This window comes from Rhinopithecus roxellana, chromosome 15 (assembly GCF_007565055.1).
Source record: "Rhinopithecus roxellana isolate Shanxi Qingling chromosome 15, ASM756505v1, whole genome shotgun sequence".
In the NCBI taxonomy this organism is placed as follows: domain Eukaryota; kingdom Metazoa; phylum Chordata; class Mammalia; order Primates; family Cercopithecidae; genus Rhinopithecus; species Rhinopithecus roxellana.
The window spans coordinates 26,824,170-26,850,147 of NC_044563.1; the positions used below are offsets into that span (position 1 = coordinate 26,824,170).

The 25,978-nt window shown below is 34.8% G+C and overlaps 2 protein-coding genes across 4 annotated transcripts in view; one reads left to right on the forward strand and one right to left on the reverse strand.

The window, feature by feature from the left end:
- Positions 1–25,978, forward strand: part of ANO3 (anoctamin 3) — a 474,780-nt gene that overhangs the window by 369,855 nt on the left and 78,947 nt on the right. For all 3 annotated transcript variants that reach the window (XM_010389365.2, XM_010389364.2, XM_010389366.2), the window contains one exon: positions 461–521. In XM_010389365.2, coding sequence (XP_010387667.2) covers positions 461–521 — 61 coding nt within the window. The remainder of the gene's footprint in view (positions 1–460; positions 522–25,978) is intronic.
- MUC15 (mucin 15, cell surface associated) lies at positions 1,473–13,256 on the reverse strand. The gene is made up of 4 exons (XM_010389363.2): positions 13,034–13,256; positions 6,217–6,959; positions 4,208–4,357; positions 1,473–1,986 (listed from the first exon to the last, which is right to left on the reverse strand). The coding sequence occupies exons 2-4, from the start codon at positions 6,908–6,910 to the stop codon at positions 1,826–1,828; spliced, it is 1,005 nt and encodes a 334-aa protein (XP_010387665.1). The 5' UTR covers positions 6,911–6,959; positions 13,034–13,256; the 3' UTR covers positions 1,473–1,825.

Genomic DNA, 25,978 nt, shown 5'->3' on the forward strand with positions numbered 1-25,978 from the left:
AAGAGAATAGAGTTAGCTATTGGAAATGCTGGCTCACTGGAAGAATCCTGCATTTCCCAGCTTCCCCACTCCTAGACGTTTTGCTAACAGGAATTGCAACTAGGAATGCCTCCCCTGAAAAACTAATTTCATACAACTTTCATTGTAGTTTGACAATCTGTGACCCACAAATACTTCCATAGGATGGTAGAATTATTTATAATTAGAAATGATGGTGGGGTATAAAGGGAATCAAGAGAGAAGAGAAGAGGGCTAATGTTGTTTCTTTACCTCTCCTCGTGAGAAAAATCATGTGAAATTGATGCAGGACCCATGAAAGGATTTCATATATAATATTTCCATACTATAAAATAATATGATTCTATTTGAGAAAAAATCATAGTACCTGAGTGCAAACAGTATTCACTGGATTATTATAATCAATTTGCATGACTAATATTTCTGTTTGTTTTCTCCTCAGGTGACATATTTGTTTGATAATGGAGGGACAGTCTTCTTTGCTATTTTTATGGCAATATGGGGTAAGTACTTTCTACATTACTTTCTATCCCTTATTTTCTGAAGCTGTTTCTGTGTTTCTACATACACACACTTGCGCGTGCGCGCGCGCGCGCGCGCACACACACACACACACACACACACACACACACACCATGAATCAATTCAAAAATAAAGCCTCTAGGTTGGTACTTGCTTTGTTTGCTCTCTTCGTACATTCACTGCTTCTTTAGGAATTTAACTCTTGATCTCATCCTCTCATCTCTAAAACCTAGACTTTCCTACATCAAGGAACATATTTTTTCTACGAAAGGCAGGTGGTAATTAAAAACAAACTGAAACATACTAGAATCCAAATTAATCTTCTTATATTATTGCTTATGAAACTGATGCTCAGTAAAAAGTTATTTGATATTTCAATTCATCTTTTTTAACCTTAGAGTTCATACATTTATAGTTAAGAATCTATTCCATTATGATTGAGCAATAATGTCTAATATAAGAAATCTAGTTCCTATCTAACAACTTAAAACTGTACAAATTATGTACAGGTATATTCTTTGGTTAACTTTTTTTTTTTTTTTTTTACCATGATTCTCATTTAGTTTTTAAGGCACCCAAATAATTGAAGCCTAAGGTATATTAAGACAAGTTAAAATTCCCAAGACCTTTGAAGACTTTTAAAGAAGCTATTACTTTCCTGGGTAGGGTCAGTTTTCCTGCCATGGCCCCGTGGAGTGCAGTCGTCAGCTTGGCAACTCAAGGAGCTGATCATGTGTATGCTGATCTAGAAAATTATAATGTACTAGAATAAGGTCTCTAATTTCTATTGCCTCAGTTTCCCAGTAACAGAAACTCTGGGCTATGTCCTCTTTTTAGCTTTAAAAAGCACCCTTTCAATTTTCGTTTAAGAACATGTAATCTTGAATTATGGCACTAGGGCTGTAGGCAGAGCAGTAAAGAGTCAACTTCAGTGTTTTAGAATTTCTTGGTGGAATAATTTTTATTATTAAATTATCAGGCAGGGCTGTAATGGTGAAATCTTTTAGTTTTATCTGATTCCACAGATATTTTCTACTAAGAAAATAATACTAAAATACAAATTAGGGCTACTTAGTAAATGCCTCAGGATGGCCAAAAATTGTAAGAAAGAAAACCTTTGGATGATACATCCTGTCTACATTTCTGCTACTGGTCTCCTGCTTTTATGATTCTCCTTGGCAAAATCCACATGACAGTAATTTTGTGTAACCTTCTGAAAGATGAATTTGTCAAAAGGCTAGGATGTAGATGACACTTGCTGTTTGACACCTTTTTCCTTTTAGTTCTATACAGAAGTACGAAGTGGAGGTATGTCATCCATAGGAATGCCATCACGTGCATTTTCTTGACTTTCTGGCATGGCTGAATCATTCAAATTTGGATTGTAGTAGCTAGAATTCCCAAAACTCACATCATAAGGTTCTGGTGCATTGTCTAATCGTAGAACTAAAAGAGTAACAAAATAATATTGTTTAACAGTGATACTCTGAGAGATTCATGTTCAGACATCCACCAAAGTATAGGAATTATTCTAGATAGAAAATAAGTAGAGTTTTATATGGGCTTTTTAGATTTTAGTTTTAAAATTTTAAATAAGTAGATGTTTTTCAAGCTTCATTTTTCATAAGATTAAGAGTACAGGCCGGGCGCGGTGGCTCAAGCCTGTAATCCCAGCACTTTGGGAGGCCGAGACGGGCGGATCTCGAGGTCAGGAGACCGAGACCATCCTGGCTAACATGGTGAAACCCCGTCTCTACTAAAAATACAAAAAATTAGCCAGGCGAGGTGGAGGGCGCCTGTAGTCCCAGCTACTCGGGAGGCTGAGGCAGGAGAATGGCGTGAACCCGGGAGGCGGAGCTTGCAGTGAGCTGAGATCTGGCCACTGCACTCCAGCCTGGGTGACAGAGCAAGACTCCGTCTCAGAAAAAAAAAAAAAAAAAAAAAAAAAAAAAAAAAAAAAAAAAAAAGATTAAGAGTACAGTTTTACTTCCAAAATTTTACTGTTGATGGACTCAAAGTAAAGGAACTGAAGAAGAGACCACTATAGTATAGCAATACCTTGTATAAGGAAGTGTAGACAATACCCCATTGACTTTTGAGTCTTGTGATTTCAAAGCCTTGTCAGTATGTTCAGAATTTGTCACTTCTGGTGTAAAATTTTTTTAAGTGAAGTCAATAATTTTTAAATTAATGTTATTATTTTACCAAATATCTCAGTATCTTGATGGCTAAACCATTTAAGGTGGAGGAGATAACAAAAATTTGTGGGAGCTTATGTTTTCTTCTGATCCATTCAAGTTACTATGTACTTGAGGTTTTCTGATTGTTGATATGCAAATTTAGTTTTCTTTTTAAACAAATAGTCATTATTTCCTAAAGATCTTGAATTCATTTTCAAAAACAACTGGACATGCACTTGGTATCTTAAAGTACTACAAGGAATAACTAATTATTAATTAAGTTAGTAAACTATTCACTTAGGTATCATCATTTGCTTATCTACTTATTCCTTTAGCCATCTGTTTACAAAGGAACCTTAGGTCTTTGGGAGAGGTGTCTCAAAACTGTTTTTGATGGACAAAACAGTTGTTGTGATTGAGTTATTCCTTTATGCCTCTATCACTGCAGTTTAGATTATATCAATTTTTGATAAATTGAGTTTTTGCATGAGATTACATGTAAAGACAAGATTCTAAGGTGAAAAAATGGATTGAAAACCACTGTTATAAATCCTATCCTTTAATTTTGAAGAATAATACTTTTTGTTTTGTATTAGTTCCTAGAAACCCATGATCAGAATCCAGTTACATTTATAATTAACAGATTTGGTTCAGAATATGAGAAATATATCAGTCATATCTGAACTCATTGAAACTCAGATTCAGTAAGACTTCATCAATGGGACTCACCAGAAGCATTTAACTATTTGTTATGGTGACAACAATCCCTTGTGCAAACCAGAAGACAGATATATTTTTTTCCCTGAAGTATAAAACTACAGATGAACCAAACATTAAATCAAATATCAAATTGATATTATATTATTAAAGCACAAACTGACAATTTTATTTTTAGTATACATATTTCTCATTCATAGATATTATGGTTGGCCTTTTCCATCATGTGAGTGGAAAATTCCTGAATTAAGGTACAATGTGACTTTATGTGTGCAAATATGCAACTTTTAGATACTTTGTTTTCTAATGGTTAAGAAAGATGGTTAATGGAGGACTGCTGTTTCTGTATAAACTTTAAAAGAGCTCCAAATTAGAATCAATCTTTGTTCAAATTACTGCTACTTAGTGATCTCACAATGGCAAGGAATAGCTCTGCTGTCACTTGCTAACCAAACTAGTCATTTTTTCTTAATGTCCTACCATTCATTATCTTCCAATTTTATACATATGTTTTAGATTCTTGGATTATGATTTAAAACCAATTCTGATGCAATGAGCAACACTTCAAATGTTTTTTAAATTTCACTCACAGGTTTATAATTATTTTGGTTTTGTTCTTTGATAAACAGAAGATGGATCAGAATAAGTCTTCAGTTTATTCATTCATATGAATTCTTTTGGAATTACCTTCTAGGCAATGCAGTGAACATTGACATCCTCATTTAATTAAAACCACTGTGCCCAGGTGAAGTATTGAAAATAGCTTTTACCTGGTTCATTTCTGTCGTCATAAAGTCGCCGATGGGAAAATGAATCCGTTTTCTTTTTTCCACACAACAAGTATCCAACAAGAGTAAGCAATGAGACACCCAGAATAGCACCTAAAATGGCCCCGAATACTATTCCTGTATTTCTATTTTCTACAGGACAAAAAAAATTTAAAAAAATATAAAATAGTTATTCAACGAACCAAAATCTATACATGTTAACTTTCCATATACCAAAGAATGTTTAACATTTAAAAATTAGATAATGATGTGTTTCTGTGTGTGTGTGTTTTATAAAGTACCATTTGGGATATATTGGCAAACGTATTTGTTGATAAAACCACACTTCTAATTTTTAATTACATTGAAATACTTCTAAGTCTTAGCTCTATAACTGTGTCTTATTCTTATTAACATCAATAGCACTGAAATACCATGTGTATATTCCATTAAGATCTAATATCAGTGTTGAACTTTAATGATAAAATGAACTTTACACTTGTTTTTAAAAATAATTCAAAGATTAAAAGCCAATAGGAGTGAGTGGGTAATAGAAAATGAAAAAACAAATAAAAAGTCACTACAAGGAAAAATCAGTATATCCTGATAGAGGTTATTTCTAAATACCACAAATAAACCAAGGCAAGATAACTTCAGTGCCTTGCATATCAAGAACAGTTGTCTTGGCCTGAGCTTAAGGGAATTCAAAATTTCACTGTATTATTATTTTCACTCAGTATCTTATTTGAAGACTAAATTTTCAATAAACTAAATGTTCTCTGAACTGAAATTTAGTACATTTCTCTTTTTTTCTTCTCTTTTCTTGAGGTACTCATTAATTAGGTGCAAAGGGTCTTGCAGGGTCTCTGATTCTATATAAAATCTCATTTCTAAAAAATTAATTTTCATGTTGGAGTACAGTAGAATTGGTAGTGAAATAAAAGAGAAGCTAGCTAAATTTTTTTTTTTACATAAAATAGCAATGGTAAGAGTAAGTACTCAGTATTCTCAATATGTATATTAGGTTTAGATAGACTAAAAGAGAGGAAGTATTTTTTAAAATGACAAGATATGTTAAAATCATAGTTAAATGTACATATACAATATATTGATAATGGTGTTATAAAAAGCCTAGATTTCAGAATTTAAAACTTTTCATACACACTGCAACAACATTCACATAGGAATTTGTATATATGATTTGGTTTTTACATTATTAATATAATCCTTAAGTAAGCCACACTGGAAGTGAGTTCTTGAAGGAAAACAAATTATTGAAAAAACATTTCAAGGGGGTAAAATATATTAGATCTGAAAAAACAAAACATTAATGAATTATTGAAACTTAGGTATCTTTTTTCATTTTATGGAAAAACGTAAAACCATTTTTATGTTTCAAATGGAAAAGCTTGACATAATCCTTAAATGAAACATAAAAATGTCCACATAATAAGTTGTCTGTGATGGTGACAGATAATTTATAAATTCATTACTTTGTTCAACTTTTTTAAAACTCATATATATAAACTCATATGCTTATATATAAAAAACATATATATGAACATATATATGTTCAGTTGTATATATATAAACGTATATATATGCTCATATATATATATAATTATATATATATGTTCAGTTAAATAGTAGTCACATGAGCATATGGAATTTTCAGGTAGTCTTCTCAAGATTCATTGAAAATTGTTACCTAGTATCTCAAAACTATACCATTGCTTTAGTCTCCATCTTTTCTTGAACTAACCTAACTTCACATTTTGTCTCATTGTCTCCTTACACTCCCAAAGAGAAATGACTAGTATATGTTCATTGAAGCCCAAAAACCACTTCACTATTTCTAGTGACTATAATGATCATCCCTCAAAAGTGAGAAAATTCATGTTACTGTGTTCTCCTCTATTTTTGTAGCATGGTGATTCCTTAGACTTACTCTGCATGACTTATTTGGAATTTCAGTTTCACACCAAAGGAAAGTTAAATTCATTTATATTTACCTTTTTGGGGATCTGATGTATTTGGAAAGAGTTTTGAATTATTGGTGAATTTTAAGGTAGGCTGTAGAGTTGTTTTTTCTTGATAGGGGGTAAACCCAGTGAAGCTATCACTGTTTGTGGTAAGCCATCCACTTGGTTCCACTATCAAGGGGGTCACAGATGGAGAAGCTGGTTCTGAAGAGAGGATGCTAACTGTAATGGAACTGTTATTGGGAGTTTTCACGGTGTCATTGACCAAAGACCAAGTGAAGTTTTCTGAAGACAGAGCAGGTGTAGCATCGGGATGTGCCGAGATGGGCAAAGGATCTTCATCTGCTATAGGTGCATTCCAAGGCAATTTAGAAACAAAGCTGTGGATCAAGGGAGGGCTTGTGGAAATGGTGGCTGTGGGTTTTAGACTGCCCAAAGAATGCTCTGCTGACGAGTTACTGGAGAAATCTGTTATTCCATGGCTTTTGTTTGGTAGATTCAAAGGAGGAGAATGACTCGCCTTGATATTTGAGGTGGTTATATTTTCTTTATCTGAGTTTAAGTTTGTTTCACTTTCCAAAGAAAGAGGTTTCTTTTCCATTGTTTTAAAAACTTCTGCAGTGCTCTGTGTTATGTTTATGCTTTGATTTTCTTTTCCATGGCTCCCCGATAGAAGTGAATAAAACAAAGTTGAAATCAACAGAATTTTGGCTAAGGTCAACATTGTAGGCTTCTTTGGTATTGTTTTTTTTTTTTTTTTTTTTGAAAGGAATCTGAAAGAAAATAACCATCATTTGAATACCTTAATAAAATATTCTGAGTTTTTAAATGGATCTATATATTTTAAAGTGATAAAAATCTAGACATCATATAGAGATGGTAGTGTCATATTTTTATTCCAAAATTGCTTTTTTTGGTTATGTACTTAAACTAGTGCCATTGAGTACTGCTTTCCATGTAATCTTCCTTCCTTCCTTGCTTCTAGGGAAATGCCGTGCAAAAATTTTCTCAAGCCATACACTGCTATTTCAAAGACCATTTAGCTTGGGAAAAGGTGGAAGAAAACCATAAACACCCACCCACTCACACACATATATTTAAAACATGTATATGAGCTGTTAAGTAAAATTTTTAAAATATTGTAAATATAGACCATGTAGAGCTGGCTGATTTCTTCAATCTATGTAAGTAAACACATCTTTATAAAGATGTCATTTGAAATATTATGAAAATGTCATTACTGATTATACATTAAATGCACCATATATTAGGTTTTTTAAAGTGAGTCAGCCAGGAATACCCTTGAATACATTTTATTAGTATCTAGTTTGAATTATTTGAATTTGAATATATCCCTTTTCCACAATACTTTTCACTTCATGATGTCCTTCTTGCTACTTATTCCCTAATTGGGGAGATTCAGAAGTCTTCTAGATTTAAGGATATTCTTTAATCTTATTCTCTTATTTTATGAAAGAAGAACATGTTTGGGGGTGTGTGTGGAAAAATATGCTAGATAATTGCAGATTGGGTCCTGATCGCCAATCCAGGCACACCATTCTGCCTCTTAAGTGTGGAAGTGCCAGAAGTCATAAATAGGGTGATATAGGAAAATGTTTTGAAATCAGATTTATATTAAAATTCTGGCTTCTGATACAAATAACTCATGAAAAATAATCATCATAATAAGCAGTTGCTTTTTAGTCATTATAATAAACTAACTTCAGGGTGTTGTTCTGATGACTGAATGGGCTGACTTAGGTAGCAGCACTCTGAACAATATCTAGCCTAAAGTAAACGCTTAATAGATGCTAACCTCCATTTAATATTCAAATATAATAATATATCTATAGCATCTTTTTGGTTACAAAGTTTACAGTATCATCTTATTTGATACAATCCCTTGATGTGGCAACAATAGATTATGCCCATTTTGCAGATGAAGGAACTGAAGTTTACAATGGCTAGTAAGAGAATCTGGTAAATGGAAGAGGCAATATTTAAAGCCAAGTCAACTGACTCCAATCTCATAAGAGGCTAAAATTTGAAGTGCTTTTAATGGAAAATTTACTTTTTTTAAAAAAATAGACTTTTATTTCTCCAGCAGTAAAATCTGAGTACTAATTTCATGTTATTTGAATTGAACCTTATTTTTCACTGAAAGCCTCCGTGCTGACTGAGAGAGGAAAGGGGAGGAGGTACAACTGCTGTTACTTAGTTCTTTTATTTTGTGCCATTTCTCAACAGCTCTCTAAAATTTTTACAAATATTTTCAACCTTGTTGATGTTTCATTAGGGTCTACAGAGCTTCTAAACGCTCCCACTAGTTATGTGTTGGTTTTAAGTACCAAGTCTCCTTTAACATAATGACTTTTCACATATGGTACAACGTAAATGTATCTATAATATATAATTATCTTCAAAGTCTGATAGTTCTCTTTAAAAGCTGTTAGCAAGCAATTTCATAACCATGCACTTCCAGAATTGTAGACATATTGTATCTTCCATGCCCTATGGTTATCACTTAAGAAAAACCTACTTAAAAAAGAAAAGCAGGCAGACATACGAGGACATTCATAGTGGCATTATTTATAAGAGCCTCAAACCTAAGTGTTCATTAGTAACAGATTGGATAATAAACTGTGGTGTATTCAGATAGTGAAAATGGATGAGCTAGAGCTGCATGCGACGACATGGATGATTATCACAAACATAATGCAGTGCATAAAACACCAGTTGTGTGATTTCAGTATATAAAGTTCAAAAACGGGCACAAAGCTACATTGTTACAAGTCGGGAAAGTGCTTTATTACTGGAAGGAAACAGACAGAATTGATTGGCTGGAGCATGGAAGGACCTTGTGTGCTGGTGATACTCTATTTCTCAACCTGATTGTGATTACATAGGTGTTTGTATTTGTGATCATTCTGCTTATTGATAATTCATTCACTTTTCTGTGACAACTAAGAAATTTAGATTGTTCTAAAACTGTTTAACATAACTGGAAAGTATATTACTATTACACATTTGTTATATCAGCTGCTTTACATGTTTTCTATTTAATGCTAATCAAAAATAAACAAATGATGAAAGGCTTATTAATCCCACTTTACAGATGATTAAGTGGCACATAAATAATGTAAGTAATGTGTCCAAGGACACACAGCTAGTAACTGAGAGATCGGATTTGGATTCAAACCTTGACATGTCTGATTTAAAGCTAGTCAATATTCCTCTTCGTAACATAAATTGCAAAGGAATATAGAATTTGGTACACAGCTGCTTTTTAGAACTTCTTTCTACCATTAGCTTTTTTTTTTTTTTTAATACAGCCTCTCCAAATTTAATGATTTTAACCAGAGCAGTTTATAATCCCATTTTTACAAAACACCGAGAATGTAAGTCTTTCTGTCTTCAGAGAACCCATTAAATACACTAAATATGCTTTTGCTCTAATTTAAGAAAATCACAACAACTGTCTATTATGGTTTCTAGATGGACATCTTTACTGTGGAGTTTACAGATGAGCATTTACAAAGCATGAATGATTATCTCTGGCACCTGTAGTTGACCAATATTTACTTAAACTGATGCCTCACCTAGCACGTTTAAAATATAATTCATTTTAGTTTAAAAATAGTTACGTGTACCTTTTCAGAAACATCTCTCTCCCGTGAACTCTGCAAAGTTTACAGCAAACATAACAGTCCTTTTCATTATCTTCTGCCAGTGATCTAATTTTGAACTGTACTTGGCCACTATTTTCAACATTATTATGGCATTTGATTTATTTTCTCTATATCTAGTTGTTTTGCTATTTTTCTCTTCCTAATAAAGTGGGGAGAAAAATGTCCTTAGCTGTTCTTCTATTTATCTTATAATATTATATGCGAGACATGACATTGAGCTTTCATTCCCTGCCTGTAATGAAAATCTACATATTAAGAGTCAATAAAGTGAATTCTGCTGTTCCTGTTTCACCTTGCCTGTGACATTGAATCACCAAGGGGATCTCTCACTCCTTTACCCAGCTTTTGATTGTAACTTGAAAACCTAGGGTATCAACACCCCAAACCTGCCCAGCACTCTGTTACTGCCTATAATTTATCTCCCAGGAAAAGGAGAGAAAGGGAAGAGAGGGGTAGTTCAGTATGTTGTGAATTCTATTAAATATTTACAGTTTATTCAGAAATTGATACAGTTACAGATAAGGCTTTTGTGAAGACGGATTGTCCTGACATTGCAGTAGGGGACAAGTTTGCCTCTGCTGCCCGGCTTCTAGGAGAACCAGGTTACGCCACTTACTCAGGTCCCTTTCATCTTAAAGTCATAGAAGCAGCCAGAAATTGAAGTCATCGCTATTCAGAACCCCACCATGAAATTTTGCTGGAGTAAGGTCCAGGAGATTTGGCCTAACTTTGACCTCAGGCTAACTGAACAAAGCGCTTTGCAAGGGACAGAAACCTAATAGAGGTGGGACAGCAACTCCAGAGGGCAGCAAATGAAATCTATATATGTTTTATTTTTTGTGTGTGCTTTCCTTTAGCCTCTCTCCATCTCTGGAGTTCAAATATCTAACTCTATGTTATATACTTGTTTTATAAAGCTGAAATGATGATGGATTATAGATGGTATGCCTGAGTGCGCCCAAGTTCATCTGTCAGCCAGGTGCACTGTGGGGGCAGACAGAAGGTGGGATGAAAGAAAAGTAGAATTGCAGAGGGAGGGAAATCAGGAGAACCCGATAGCATGATTTCACCTCCTGATCTTTGCGTCTTTTTGCATCTGAGTGGTAACTCCTAAGAGGAATTTTGAAGTTATAAAATAGAAACAGGTTTAGGATCATCACAAACTCGAAAAACTTCTGAGGGTAGAATTACTATAAAGTAAACAGAGAAAGAAAAGAGGATTTCCAGTTCCTTTGTGATACCTTAGCATTCTAAACTTTCCTGTATATATTAAATTTTTTCTGTTTCTAAAATTTCACTAGTTTTAAAATATACTTTGATAGTGTCACTGTTTTTAAACAACTCCTCTACACAGAGAGAATGAACACGACTTTCGCCTTCTTTGTTATTGGCACTGGAAAGTGGTTTCACATTACTACTTTTGTATGGAGGGTTGCAGAAGGTGATGAGAAAAAACAAAAAATACCTCTGGCCAGTAAGGGAAGCAAACCCACATTCACTGTTCATATTTTTGCTTCCTCTTAAATGCATAAAGTCATTATTCTGTCCAGGCTGTATGTTGAAATCATGAGTCATACTAATTTTATACCAAGCTTTGGAAATAAGGAGATGTCCTGGTTTATGTCAGGTAATTAACCCATGTAAGGGCAAAGAAGTGCTAGTCATTCCAAACAGAATCAAAATCAGAAATCCTAAATAGAATCATCAGTTCAGGTACACTGCAGACATAATATAAAAACATGCTTCTATAGTAAAATCACTGATGAGTATACATGGGGCTGCCTTTTCTCCAAGTTGCATTTGATCATTTCTTCTTACAGATCTTAGGCTACAAATTAAGACAGATGGGTTTTGTCTGTCTCTTTAAAGAAAACTCTGTCTGCCATGTAACGAACATCTCAGGAAGAACTTGAGTGTTACTCTGAGTGGCTTTTTCCAATGTTGGAAAAAGTATTTTTAGTTTCCTAAATGCAAGAGCAATAATAAACGAGGACTTAAGACGTCCTTCTAAAAATGCCTCTTTTATGAGGGTTTTGGAAGGGTAACCAACTAGAAAAAGGATTGTGCCTGAGAAACTTAGGCCTCTCATTTTACTTTTATTTGATGTAAAAAGAAAGAAAAAATAAAAAAGAAAAGCCTGACTTTCTTTCAAGGAAAAAAAAAAAAAAACAAATTTCAGAAGTTTGGGAACATTATTCTGGCTAAAAGACTTAGGCTACAGAAACACAGGAAAAATGTAGAATTTGTCATACGACCTACTGCCTTGGGAGTTTTCAGTAATAAACTCCAATACTTAAATAATTAGTGATGGTGTCAAGCTTTGAAAGAAAGAATGTTTCTCTGAAAGAAATGTTCTAGATTGAAATTTTCAAGCATAGGGTTTCCAGCCTTCTGTATCATACTTTAATGTCTATAGGAGCAGCCCCTACAGATTAAAATAGAAAGTACATAAGTGGAAATCAGCATCCTTTTAATAAAGAGGCTTATATAGCCACAAAATGAAAATAATTTTCAGAAACTTGACCACATTTTCATTTCATAGGATGTTTTCTGTAGTAACTGATGTAACCTTTTAGATTTCCAGTGAAAGTTAGACATGTACACATATCATGCTAAATAATTATATGTACTGTACAATAGTTTGCCAACTTTTTAATTAAGAAAACATTTGAAAAAGATGTATAGAAGCTTCTAATCTATTTTATTAGAGGATTTTTTTCCAAAACTATTCTAATACTTAAAGCAAAAACCTTTCAGCACAAATGCATAATGTAAATCTAAGATTCAATTTATATTCATGCTGCCGCTTCCACTTTAAACATTTTGAAACCTTTACTAAGATCTGACTTAAGGAAATTCTATTTCACAGTCACGTATGTTTTAAATAAGGCTTTAATTTAACTCTTCTGCTGGTTCCCTAATCTAGCAAATTTGGCAGCAATTTTTAAAGCTAACTTATTTCAGAGTGTAAATACTCATTTGGAAGGTAATTACTTAATAGAACAACTACATGTCTTTACAAGGATTGCCATAGCTACTTGCCAGGCTGTTCTGTCAAAAGTTGAGACCACTGTGATTCTCTTTGGTAAATAAGGAAGAGAGAGAGTGGAGAGTGAAAGAGAGAAAGAGAGAGACCTAAGTACCCATCACACACTTACCTTCAGGCTTAGGAGGTATTTACAGTCAGGAACTGAAATATCACAGTTGTCCTGTCTGAAAGCAATCTGTCGTGCATTAGAGAAAACAGATGGGTTAAGTGTGACAATGTCGCACTGAGCAGGAGGGTGCCAGGGAAACAAAATTAGGTGGGGCTGGCTGTATCTTGCTTGTGTAACAGAGCGCCCAGGAACCTGACTGACCTGCTTCTCAGCTGTAAGCATTAAGATATCACCTCATTCAGGCCTTTAACAACAACAACAAAAGCCCAACCCTCCAGTTTTCATAGGTTGATCGTTTTAGCTTTGGGACAAGGTATTACTCTCTCATCAGCGGTAGCAAAACACGGGGCATAACTCCCCCCACCCCCCGAGTGAAAAAAAAGAACAAAGATTTTGGCAAAGTCATCTGGTATAGCAAGAATTTCTGACATGTGCTGGGTCCCCGCTCCTTGCAGGTGAGGAAACCAAACAAGTCATGCCCTGCACTTGTTGCTCTGTGCCAGCCCTACATTCTCTTAAATCATAAACAATGTTTCTGTACTGTAGTTTCTGTACTGTACCCTATTTGTGTACTTAAAGCCTAAGTAGAGAAAATGTAGTGGGGTCAGTAGTGAAGCATCTATTCTGAGGTCCACTGAAATTGTTTAAGAAAGTCCTTCCTAACACAGAGTGAATTAGTATGTATTGGGATCCCTGAGAACGCTGTGAGGTGATATGTGAAAAATAATCATAATGACTGAGATTCGGTTTCTTGCTGACTTTCAGTAGTTTAGAGAGGAACTGGGGCCTGAGAATGGCCATGTGATCCTCATTTATCCTAGGAGGCTTCTAGATTAAGTAGTTTCCACCCTGTGTGCTCTCTGCTTTTACTCTCACTTTAGAAGCTGGAGAATTTCAGAAGTGGCCAGGTAATGCTTGATTAAATACTAGAGTTGAATAACAACTTGGCATACTTCCTACACTTCCTTTCAGAGCTTATGAAAGGGAGAAGAGTGAAACTGGGATCTTCTGCACATCAGCATTTGGGGATGGCGCCAAGGCCCGTTCAGCTCAGTATGCCTGAGGTTCATACTTGGTTTCTGTTGCACAAAGAGATAGGTTTTCAACCGCTGAGCGAGAAATGAAACTTTAGCTAAAATGCAGGAGCTAGTAAGCTTCAAATGAATGCAAAGAATTTGCCCAGTTAATTGGCCCGAGGAAAGAACAAGGTAATTCTATAGTTTTAAATTTTCTGAAGCCCAAAGGCCCCTTCAGAGTTTGATTAGAAATTAAACCAACCCCTAAAAAAATACTGTCTCAAAAGATGTTTAAGCTGTCTCTACTGTGGTACGAAGAAAAGCAGGTTAAATTTAATCAAACAGCTAGTTACCGAATGGTGGCTTAATAGAATTCAGTGGCTTATTTTCAGATTAGCCACTTTGTAGGGAAAAATCCAACTAAATATATTTTATGTTTGTAGTTAGAGAACTGAACATGATTGGGCAGGACTGGGTGCACCTTTTCCCTAGGCATTTTCTGCAATATGTGTGGGAATATCATTATCCCCTTCTGCCTCAACCATAGCAATTAGGGCTTATACCAGGCATGAACATTGCAATGCACTTTTGCTATAGCTCTCCGTTTTCACTGCCATAAAAGTCAGGCTAATTTCTCATTTTGTTTTTTCCTGGAGACTCTTTCTGTGGGCCCAGAATCCTATTCATTGCCCTCCTTACAATCATAATCAGTTGATTAGACCTCACCCTAGAGATAAACCTTATCTACCCTCACTGTCTTGAGCACATCTGGAAATAAAGTTATAAAATGTAAACTGTGCATAAATGTAATGCCTCAATTGTTACTTAGCTCACTTAGTTCTTATCAGAAACCTTTGTTTACTCACTGGAGTTGGAGTTAAAAAGTAATTTCTAGCCCAACAAACAAGTTTCACTGAGATACAGTCCTAGGTTCTAGATAAGACAGATCCCACTTTAGACCTCCTTTCTCCAGAGGAACTCCACAGTAAGGGATAATTACCCGCAATTTCATCAGCAAACCCAGCTGAGATGACACACTATGCAGCGCTTGTATAATTTTTTTTGGTACTTACCCACTATGGTGCCTTTCATCTGGCACTCACCAATTGCTTTACACTCATTAATTAAGTTTCACAATACATACTGGGAGGAAGAAAAACCTCTTCCTAGTCTGAAATGACAGAACCACTCACAAGTGGAGTTTCCAGAACATGAAGACACATGAACATCACTAATGGATCTCAATACAGAAGCAGACATAGCTTGGGACCACACTTCAAATGAATTGAAAACATTGTTTTGAATCCAAAAGAGTATCTTTTGGTACAAACCCTATAGCATCAAATCTTGATGCTGATGTCACATGTAGGAAATTTGCATTGATCGGATTCACTGATAGCATGTTGAGTCTGATACAGGCTACAAGTAGAATTCATGTTTGCTTCCCCATAGGGACATAGGCACTTTAAGCCAAAAAGAACTATTTGAATAATAGTAAAATAAATCACATTATGAATCTATTATTTGGGAGTATTTTAATGGTATCTTTACAAATAAAATAGAATTTAATGGCTGGGTAAAGTATTTGGGGTAACATTTAATTTATTTCAATATTCTATTAGAAATAGAGGGATTGTTCTCATACATGCTAATGGTTGTTTGTTATTCAAGTTTATCTTTCTCTGGTACATAATATGGTGCTATAATATGATCTTCTTCACTTAACTATAACTTTTTGGAAAGGTCAAATGTTCCATTTTGGGGTTAAGGAAATTCTAGGACAATGCCCTTGGTTAAGCAGAGGTTATGACATTACATATACATATATGTAAGTATACATACTTGCATGCATACATACATAAATGGTGAGCTAAAGAAAGTTGTAAACCTGGTCAATCAACTAAAAATAACTTTAAAGGATAGATCCCTATATGATTCTGATTCGGCCATAGTTGAAAGAATTGAATGATATGACTATAGCAAAACCTGTTGCATTTCTATTTATATATTTATGTGAACGTGTTTTCTTAGTAAATATTCTGAAATGTATTATAAAATATATAATTGAAAATATCGTATTATAATAATATAAAATACCAGTTGAAAAACAAACACAAACCCTACTGATATCCTTAAGAATATGTTTATAACAAAGTCTTAGATTTTGCAATTAATATTCATTAAAATTTAAAATATATTATATTGTTTTATTACTTCTGATGATTACTCAATTCTAATTGTTTTTTAAGGTAAGAGCCTAATGGTCACAAGAAATTTTAAAAATTTAAAAAATTTCTACCTCATTTTAAAAATTATTTTAGAGGACTATGACAAGATAATCAACACTTTCAAACATAAATATACATTAGAAATATTTTGAAGTAGAAATTGAATGGAAATAGATTTAAAGATAAAATGAACAATTTAAATTTTGCAACAGATGAGTACTTTTTAAAGGTATATTTTTGAAGAGACACAATTAGGTATAAAATACTAGTATAAATTTGTTTTAAAATGTCCATTTTTATAAAGCACTGGAAATCACAACCTTTACAACTATTTAAATATATAATGGAAAGAAATTTTGTACAAGGAGATAAATAATTTCACATTATTTTAGCGATTGCACAATCATTTTCAAAACCACTGACATAGTGCAGCTATTAAATTCAGAGTAGTAAATCAGACATTTTCAGTAATTTCTATGTGATATCTAGTAATACTTGAAGCTGTTCATAGATTTAAAGTATTTGCTTGGATATTTTTCTGTATTATTTAGGGTCTCACATAGTGTCCACTGTATCTTTTTATCTTCCCTTCCGGTTCTATTCAAACAAAAACAAAAATGGTAGAGGATAGCGTTGTTACAAGATGATGGAAACATTAAAAAAATAAACGATACTTTCTTCAGAATGATACTTTTGCTGACGTGATCATCCTCCGCACATGTTAGCAGAATGACTTTGTCGCTGAGGTGGCCCCATGAAATCTTTATTCAGTGTTAGCACTCTGGGGCTCCGTCTCTGGCTAGATTCTCCAGATTTATAATCACCAAGGAAGCAGTTTGCTGAGTAGAACAAGCTCAGGCTACCAAGTCACAGTTTCTTTGTTTTGAATCCTGGTTTTGCCACTTAATGGTTTCATAACCTTGGATAATTGCCATCACATTTCCAAGAATATTTTCTCGTTTGTACAATAAAGAAAGTGATACTACTTCTTAGTTGTGTGTGGGGAGTCAAGTTAAAATAAAGTAATTGTGTGTTATTGGACACTTAGTAGACAAACTTGATTAGACTTAATTAATTATAAATATAATAATTTTTCTTTGAAGATGATAAAAATTGAAACTTCAGTATCAGCATGAATGAATGTTGAGAGGAATCCAATAAGTGTATAAACACATATTAAATTATTTTGAATTTGCATCTCTCAGCACATAATAGTTGCTCAATGAATATTAATTTCATGAAAAATGAATGAGTAAATTCTTTATTTTTAACTGAATTTTTCCCTGCCAGAGAGACTTTCTGTGATCACACTTTGTAAAACTGAAACCCTTTTTTCCTGACCTATTCTCACTCCTCCCTGCTGTATTTTATTCATAGCATTTATTGTCATCTAACATACTGTGCATCTTTTTTATGTATGTATTTCTCATCTAGTCCCATACTAGAAAAGTCAGCTCCTGACAGCTTGCATTTTTGTCTGTTTTCTGCATTGTTTTATCCATAGGGTTAGTTAGACTAATGTCTGGCACAGAGCAAATGCTGGATAAACTTATAAGTGAAAGAATAAATAAGTGAATTGATAAATGATTGAGTAAATATTAATATATTTGTCAACAATAATAACAAAAAGTGAATATACTATTCATGAGACAGCTGTAAGTTTACTTTTGCCTATTTCTGGAATATTCTTCTCATCGTTGGCTCATTCAGATCTGAAACTTTACTTTTTTTTCACTGAAGGACATTCCTTGGCCACATTTATATGACTGTGCATATAGATCCGTGAGCAGTTTCCTTTGGTAGGTGGTTAGTGATACGAGCTATTTCACAAGAAGAGTTGGCCTTAACTAGAGATGCAGAAATCTTCTAACATGTAAGAATGTAGAGGATATGGACACAAGGATAGATAAGTGGGTAGATATGGTTTTGGTGGTAGACATTTAGACAGAAACATTGACAACTGAGAGTAATTGGAGTACAGGTATCAGATTTTTTTTAAAAAAGAGAGAGAAAGTGGCTGGGCATGGTGGCTTACACCTGTAATCACAGCACTTTGGGAGGCTGAGGCAGGCGGATCACCTGAGGTTAGGAGTTCAAGACCAGTCAGGCCAACATGGTGAAATGCTGTCTGTACTAAAAATAGAAAAAAATTAGCCAGGCGTGGTGGCGGGTACCTGTAATCCCAGCTACCTGAGAGGCTGAGACAGGAGAATGGCTTGAACCCGGAAGGCAGAGGTTGCAGTGAAACTGAGATTGTGCCATTACACTCCAGCCTGGGCAACAAGAGGGAAACTCTGCCTCAAAAATAATAATAATATAATAATAGTAATAATAAGAGAGAGAGAGAGTATGACAGCATGGCAGCCTCAAAGATCTACTCAAAGTTAGTAATCATTAATATAAAATAAAACAATTCACTCAGAATAGCTGTGCTTTTCTCCAGCTATGTTAATGTGCATGAGTACAAATAGATAGTAGATGGAGTGATGGGTTTAACTAGGGTCGTATTTAAACCGTGGGCTTACAACAAACTGAAACAAGAGCTAGAGAGTTGAGGGCATTTGCACCCAAGTGAGTATAATGATTGCCCATTAGGATACATAAAGACAAAAGTGAAGGCACAAAGGGAGGAAAGGATAGTAAAACTATGATAGGATCAATGAATTAATAATCTGGCTCAAGAGAATGTTGGAATTGCAGTTTATAGGGAGTGAAATGGAACTATGGATGTGATTATTGAATATCATGGAAGGCCTGCTATTATTGAGCAAAAATATGTTGTGGGAGTACATGAGTGAAATCGAGTAGGAGAAAACAATTTTGAAGATAGAGATCAAAGAACTGAGAAAACAGAGTACTAGAAAGATTATCTGTGTATATTGTAATTTCCATGAATAATTTTGGGAGTATGTTGATAAGAGTTATATTAAGACATGAGTTTAAAATCTTCATAGACGTTGAGTAAATGTCTCCAGGAAACAGAAGATGACTACCACAAGGAGTGGCAGTAGGAAGCGTGAATTGATAATATGAGATTCAAATCTGTAAATTGTTAAGGAGGAGGGAGGAAAAATGGTCCTAAAGCAGCAATGAGGAGCAAGAAATTCACTATCTCATTATCAGTATGTATTGACATAGGAGACAAAGAGCCATCACTTGAGTGTGCTACATGGAAAGCAGGGTTTTAGGGGAGTCCCAGGTTTCAATCAGAGTAAGAAAGTGAAGGGATACAAAAGGCTTTGCCTTGACTTTGAGTAAAAAAGAGAATACTGAATTTGTTTCAAAAGTTGGGAAGGAGTGGGCAATCATCACAAAGGCAATCCCTGTGCCTGGTGGCATGAGGATCAGTTCCTGGGGAGTGAGGGATGATCTGGAAATTGTGGGCTTCTTGAAGTAACTGATAGGAACAGGGTTAAAAAGTACAATTATATTAGTCCCGATGGACCAATTGTACATGTTCACAGGCAGAAAGGTGTGTGTAGAATATGGGGAAAGAGGTCTATTGCTAAAATGGAGAATTCTAGGCTCCCTGTAGATTCTTGCTATTAGAAGAATTCTGAAATACAGCCTTTTCTTTCCAGCATTCAAGTGACTCTTCAACCTACAAATGGCAGCCTAGCAGGGAAATGAGACAGCTCTCTCTAACAATATGTGATATTCTGTTTTGCGGAGATACCGTAACTGATTCAATCCTGTGAGATGAAGTGTACTCTTATAGCAGCTTTATTCTTTTAAAACCCTAATTTTATTATATAGTCTAATCTGTTTAAGCAACTCTTGCCCAATTTATTAACTATCAACTATTTTTATATGGACTTAACTTATTAAGTGATGTTACAACCAGGCATAAATATAATGAAGTGGCAAAACTGGCAGTTTGATAATATTATAACTTATCCTACCACTGCTACGAAAAGATCCACATGATTTATTAATGCTTTCTAAAAAAGCACTTAAGGCAAGTAATTAGAAAATACCGGCATATCTACTTTATTTCTGTCTAGTTAGAAAAAGTTATTATAGCTAAATAATAACCTCAGCAGCAGAGTGTTCTCACCAAGGGGCCATGACTTGAAGCAGATAGAGTGAGGAGAGACTGAGTTGCCTGGGCAGGTGTGTACACTCTGAGGAAGAATCTTGATTAGTTCCTTGGCTCAAAAGCAGGGACAGAAGGAAAAGGAAATTTATTCATGACCTGAAGAAGATTTTGAAATCAAATTCATAGGCAGCAAATAACAACGACAAAAGACTTACTCATCCAGTGAAAGGACTATACATACCTTAAACAATTTGCAGGGAACACTGAAAACATGCGGTTAACTAACCTGACAGGTCATACAAGCTCTTCAGCTACAGAAAGGGAACTCAATTTTTGTCCAGAATTAGGAGAAAGCCACAAATTAGATATGCTAGGATTGTCTAATTATCTGCCTCACTTTTTGTTTAGAGAGCGAAAGAAAGTATTAAGTCGCTTGAATATTTTTCTTTCCTGAAAAAGATCCAATTAAAGTTGTTATGAATCCCCTCTTTTAAGTATAAGTACTTTAGTAACACCGTCTGAGGAGTCAGAGAAACCTGGGGCAGAGTCAAGTTCACTTTTGAACAGTATGACTACCGGTAAAAGAGCAATAGAACAGTTTCTTATACATGAAGCTGGTATGAGGATGTAATGAGTAAACATGTGTAGAACGTGTGACAGCATGACTGGCACATAAGTTTTTCATGCATTATAGCCGTTCATAAGATGAGATATACAATTTTGGAAGCCCCTTTTAAGAAAAAGATTACAAAAATACCAATACAAAATGAGGTGCAAAAGTAAGGAGAATGGAAAAACCACAAATTTATAAACTTTTTAAAACTCCAAAATAACATACATAAAAAGCAAAATCCAGAAAATCAAAAATATTTTAATCAACTAACTGCTAAACACATCTCTGTAATGCTTTTTGGGCTATATTGGTCTGCAAATTTAGAGATTTTAAATTATCTCTTTATATGATGTTTAAAAAATATTTCATAAAGAATATAAAAGTAATTCAGTCTTTCCTCTTTCTCTAGCATGGTTAATTCTTTTTTTATTATGGATAGTTTCAAAGTTTCTTTCAGCTTCATAATTCATTGGCAATATTATGTACATTTTTAAGATTGTTGTGAATTTGGCAAAATCTCTAGTGTCTTTCATAGATTAGTTGAAATGTTTACAATTTCCCATAGTTTCTGGCTCCAGGTATTCAGATCTTATTTCTCTTCCATTACCTGTGTTGGGTACCACAGGACATATGCAAATCAACATACCACTCCTGAATAGAGAGCCAAAAGAAGGCTCTGATAACTGTTATTTCAGCTGGGCCTTCTTTTGAGAAGGCTCCAAGTCTTTAACTCTTTGGATAAAAACAGTGCTTTCCTCTATATTCAGACATATTTAACTTCATATTTAACTACACTATGTCTACAAATTCAGATGTAGTGGTCTCATAAAAGAAATATTTTCAAACAATTAAGCTATGAACATGGATCATAATTTTATGAGTTTTGCTGTAAAGCAAAAGTCCTCTAACAGATCAATGCAAAGATTTATATCTTAATAGAAACATTTATTTAAAAAAAATTGGTTAGTAAATATTATTAGACTCAGAAAGGAAAGCATGTCAAGTCACAGGCCTTTGAGTGATTGATGGGCCACTGGAGGGATGAGCAGCTTACCTCCCAGAAGTTCCTTGTCTCATTTAGCTGTATCAGAAACTTGTTTAAACCTTTTATCTGTGATGCTAATTTCTTCCTAGAAAGAACTTACAGATTATATAGCCAAGAAAGTTATATTCCAAATTATGTTTGAAATAAACCATGGAAGAAATTCAGCATTCCAGCCAAGTAACTTCCTCACATAACTTAACCTCTAAGAGTCTCGGTTTGTTTATATAATGAGTGAGATGAATAATGTTCAGTCAACCTGAGTTGTTGTGAAGATGATGTGACTTAATGTAAAAATATCTAGCACAAACTCAAGGACATTGTAAGCGCTCGATAAATGCCAGTTTTCTTTGGAAATATGGTGCAATTCCTTGTCTTTTGTTCTGCTCAGTATAACGATGAACATACATTGTGCTCTCAAAAAATAAGTTTGGGATTAAATTATTTACTCTACAGGCAGCTTTGCAGTCTTAAATACAAAAGGAGAAGGCCGGACACAGTGGTTCACGCCTGTAATCCCAGCACTTTGGGAGGCCAAGGCAGGTGGATCACCTGAAGTCAGGAGTTTGAGACCACCCTGGTCAACATGGTGAAACCCCATTTCTACTAAAAATACAAAAATTAGCTGGGCATGGTGGCTCTTGCCTGTAATCCCAGCTACGCGGGAGGCTGAGGCAGGAGAATGGCTTGAAGCCGGGAGGCGGAGGTTGAAGTGAGCCAAGATCGCACCATTGCACTCCACCCTGGGCAACACAGCGAGACTCCGTCTCAAAAAAAAAGGAGAAAAGAAACAATATGCCATTTCCTAGGTCATGAACAAAAGATGGAAAGTATCTTGTGGAAACTGCTGACTGGTTGTGACTGAATTTTTATAAAAACGAAGCAATTGAAATATAAATAATTGACAATACATCCGTTTTTCCTAGCAGAAAATTATCTTCATGCAGGGGAAACCAAGACAAAGTTCTTGTAAAAACTAGAGTGTTAAGAAAATTGGTTATTACAATTTATTATGGCCTTCCAGTGGATTAAGCATAGACTACTACAAATTGTCTCTCACTTAATTTGTACAACATTCTTATGAATACAGTTTTATTATTCTCATTTTAAGTAGTAACAGCAGAATTTTATCATCATTTAGTAATTTGTCCAAGGTCAGACAATTAGAAATATATGCACCATTCAAACCCAGAACATCCCTACTCTAATCCCTGGTCTTTGTTCAGTACCACACTGCTGTTCCTGTATGTTCTGAGGAACATTATTACTTAATCAAAAAGATAATTTTCATTTAATTTATTTTAAAGGTGAAGTCAGTAATTTATTTTATACTGGTTGGTGTTTACCTACGGTGCCAAGTACAGTCTAACTGAGGTACTATATCCAGTTCCAGAGAAATACTTACAGGTTGAAAAGGCAAACACTGAATAATGTTTAGGGCTCTAGTACTGGCCAGTTTGAATAGATGAAGACCTTAGTTCTGGAGCAGTTTTCTGGAGTCGCAAGTTGTTGCAGGGACTAACTACACAGGTATCTGGTCCTGGTGAAGGTTTTATGGGAAGGATAGGCTAGCCAGTAAGGAGATGGAAGTCTTTGAGGAGTTTTAATTGCAGGTTCAGTTTTTGGTTTTTCCTTTATAAATTAACAGTTAGTATGGCCATACTTCTGAGTATCAGCAAGGTGTCAGTCCTGAATATACAGCTCAGGAAAAATACCTTGGATAGAAATGCCAAAATTTTAATAGTAGCTGTTTATTCATGGTGGGATTGTTAGTGACTTTTATTTTCTTCTTTATACTTTTAATTATTTCAACATACATTAATTAAAGGTCAACTATATGGCATGCACTCCTCTATCCCTAGATTTCAGAAGTATATAAGACAAGGTGCTGATTCCCATTATTTTTGTTGATATTACATTTTTAATTAGAAAATATTCAACTGAATTAAAGAAAATATGTCAAATCACTGAATGGTTAGATGAGGAAAAGGCTTGAGAAAAATTAATATTGTGCTTTAAAAGATTATACTGCATTTATGAAAAATAAATGGCAAAAAGCTGACTAGTTTATCAAGTGTGGACACCTACAATATTTTAGCAATTCAATTGAGAGTATCCATTTCAATTTGAATAAATGGTACTGAAATGTCTATTTAATATACAAATGCCAATAGAATATTGAGTGACCAGAAGAGTTACCTTTGGAGGGACTCTGCTTCCAAGTTAAGAATCTGCTCTGGTCAAGATTGAGTGAGAGTTCTCATTGTAATTTAATAGACATGATGATGCTTATATGTAGTTTCTTATTCATGAAATTTGCAAGGTGGGGGAAAGATGTCAAGTCTGATTTCAGAAACTGGTAAAGACTTTCAATACTTAGGCTTCAAATGCTGGCTTTACTATCTTCTTTCTTATTTAATGTTTTTAGAGAAAGGAAGGAAAGGGAAATTTGAAGTAAAATTAGAGAGAGATTCCATGTCCTTGAACAGAGGAAATTTAACAAGACAAGCAGGTTTTAAGCAACCAGTTCCAGATACTGCGCTGTGTCAAATACAGTTCAGTCCAGATGTTCAAAATCTGCCTCTTCACACATTTACAGGCTCTTCGTAACCATTAGTCTACTTTGTGCTCATGTAGAGAACTCCATGCATTACATTTCTATAAGGTGTTCACCAAAAAGACTGAGTGATTTTCCCCAGGCATGGAGGTGTAAAATGTCCCATATTCATGGCTCTTTTGCCAAATGCAGAACCTGTTTAGCAAGGTTTCTATTTCTACCTCATGTGTAGTGGTGTTGCAATAGTGCGTTGGGAAAGCACATTATACTTGAGGATGATGCTGAAAATAAACCTAGGGAATCGAGGAGTCTTTAGTAGTACTTGGGTGCTGTCCAAACTGGCTATCTGAGTTGTTGCCCTGATAAACTATTGTTTCAGCTGGGCCTTCTTTTGAGAAGGCTTCAAGTCTTTAACTGTTCTGATGAAAACAATGCTTGGAGTTCGTTTTTCTTCATACTCAGACATATTTAACTTCATTTGTGTTGGAACTGACCTTTCTAATCAACCACATTGGAAGTATAGTACCATGGTTTTCAAAAATTGTTGAGCAACCATTATTTTTTCAACTAGAATTGATCTTGATTGTTCAAGATATAAAGCAGATAAAGAAGGGGCTTCCCTGCTGAGAGTCTGTCTTTTTTTTGAGACGTAGTCTCACTCTATCACCAGACTAGAGTGCAATGGCGCGATCTCATCTCTGCAACCTCTGCCTCCCAGGTTCAAGTGATTCTCCTGCCTCAGCCTCCTGAGTAGCTGGGATTGTAGGTGCGCACCACCACACCGGGCTAGTTTTTGTGTTTTTAGTGGAGACAGGGTTTCACCATGTTGGCCAGGCTGGTCTCAAACTCCTGACCTCTGGTGATCCACCTGCCTCAGCCTCCCAAGGTGCTGGGACTACAGGCCTTCCCATATTGCCAATGAGATTCCTTGAAGCATAATTTGAAAACCTGGAGTAATGGAAAGGTGACAAGACCAGGAGTTACATTATGACTGGATTCTATTCAATAATTCAGTTCAATTTGATGAACATTTATTGAGCATTTTCAATGTGCCAAGCACTAAGAAAGCTAAGGAAAAAAAAGACACTAAAAATACTTAACCTCAAGTGTAGTAAAAATCATGTGTAAGAACAAGTGTAATAAGTTATAGTAAAGTGCTGTAGATGCTTTGGAAGGTTTCTAAACAAACTCAGTGATATGTTTCAACCCCCATGGGCCTTGTTGTCTTTAAATTTAAAGTAAATAACTTGGAACAAACCACATGCAGCATCTGACCTCCCTTACATTTGTGACTCTATGATTCTGACACTCTGTGCTATGAACTGTAAACCAAGGAAATGGAGCTATAAGAACTAAGTGCAGCCTGTTCATCTTTGATCTTTTTTAAGTTGAGAAGAGGGTGTCGTCAGAGAGGCAGGTGTGAAAAGTGAATATAATATATAGTTGCTAA

Excerpts from the sequence above, each read along its gene's own strand:
- MUC15 (XM_010389363.2), bottom strand. The coding sequence starts at position 6,910 with ATGTTGACCTTAGCCAAAATTCTGTTGATTTCAACTTTGTTTTATTCA. Across the intron at positions 4,358-6,216 it reads TACATCAGATCCCCAAAAAG|AAAATAGAAATACAGGAATA; the intron begins GTAAATATAAAT and ends TTTGTCCTGTAG. Across the intron at positions 1,987-4,207 it reads TGACGACAGAAATGAACCAG|TTCTACGATTAGACAATGCA; the intron begins GTAAAAGCTATT and ends TTACTCTTTTAG.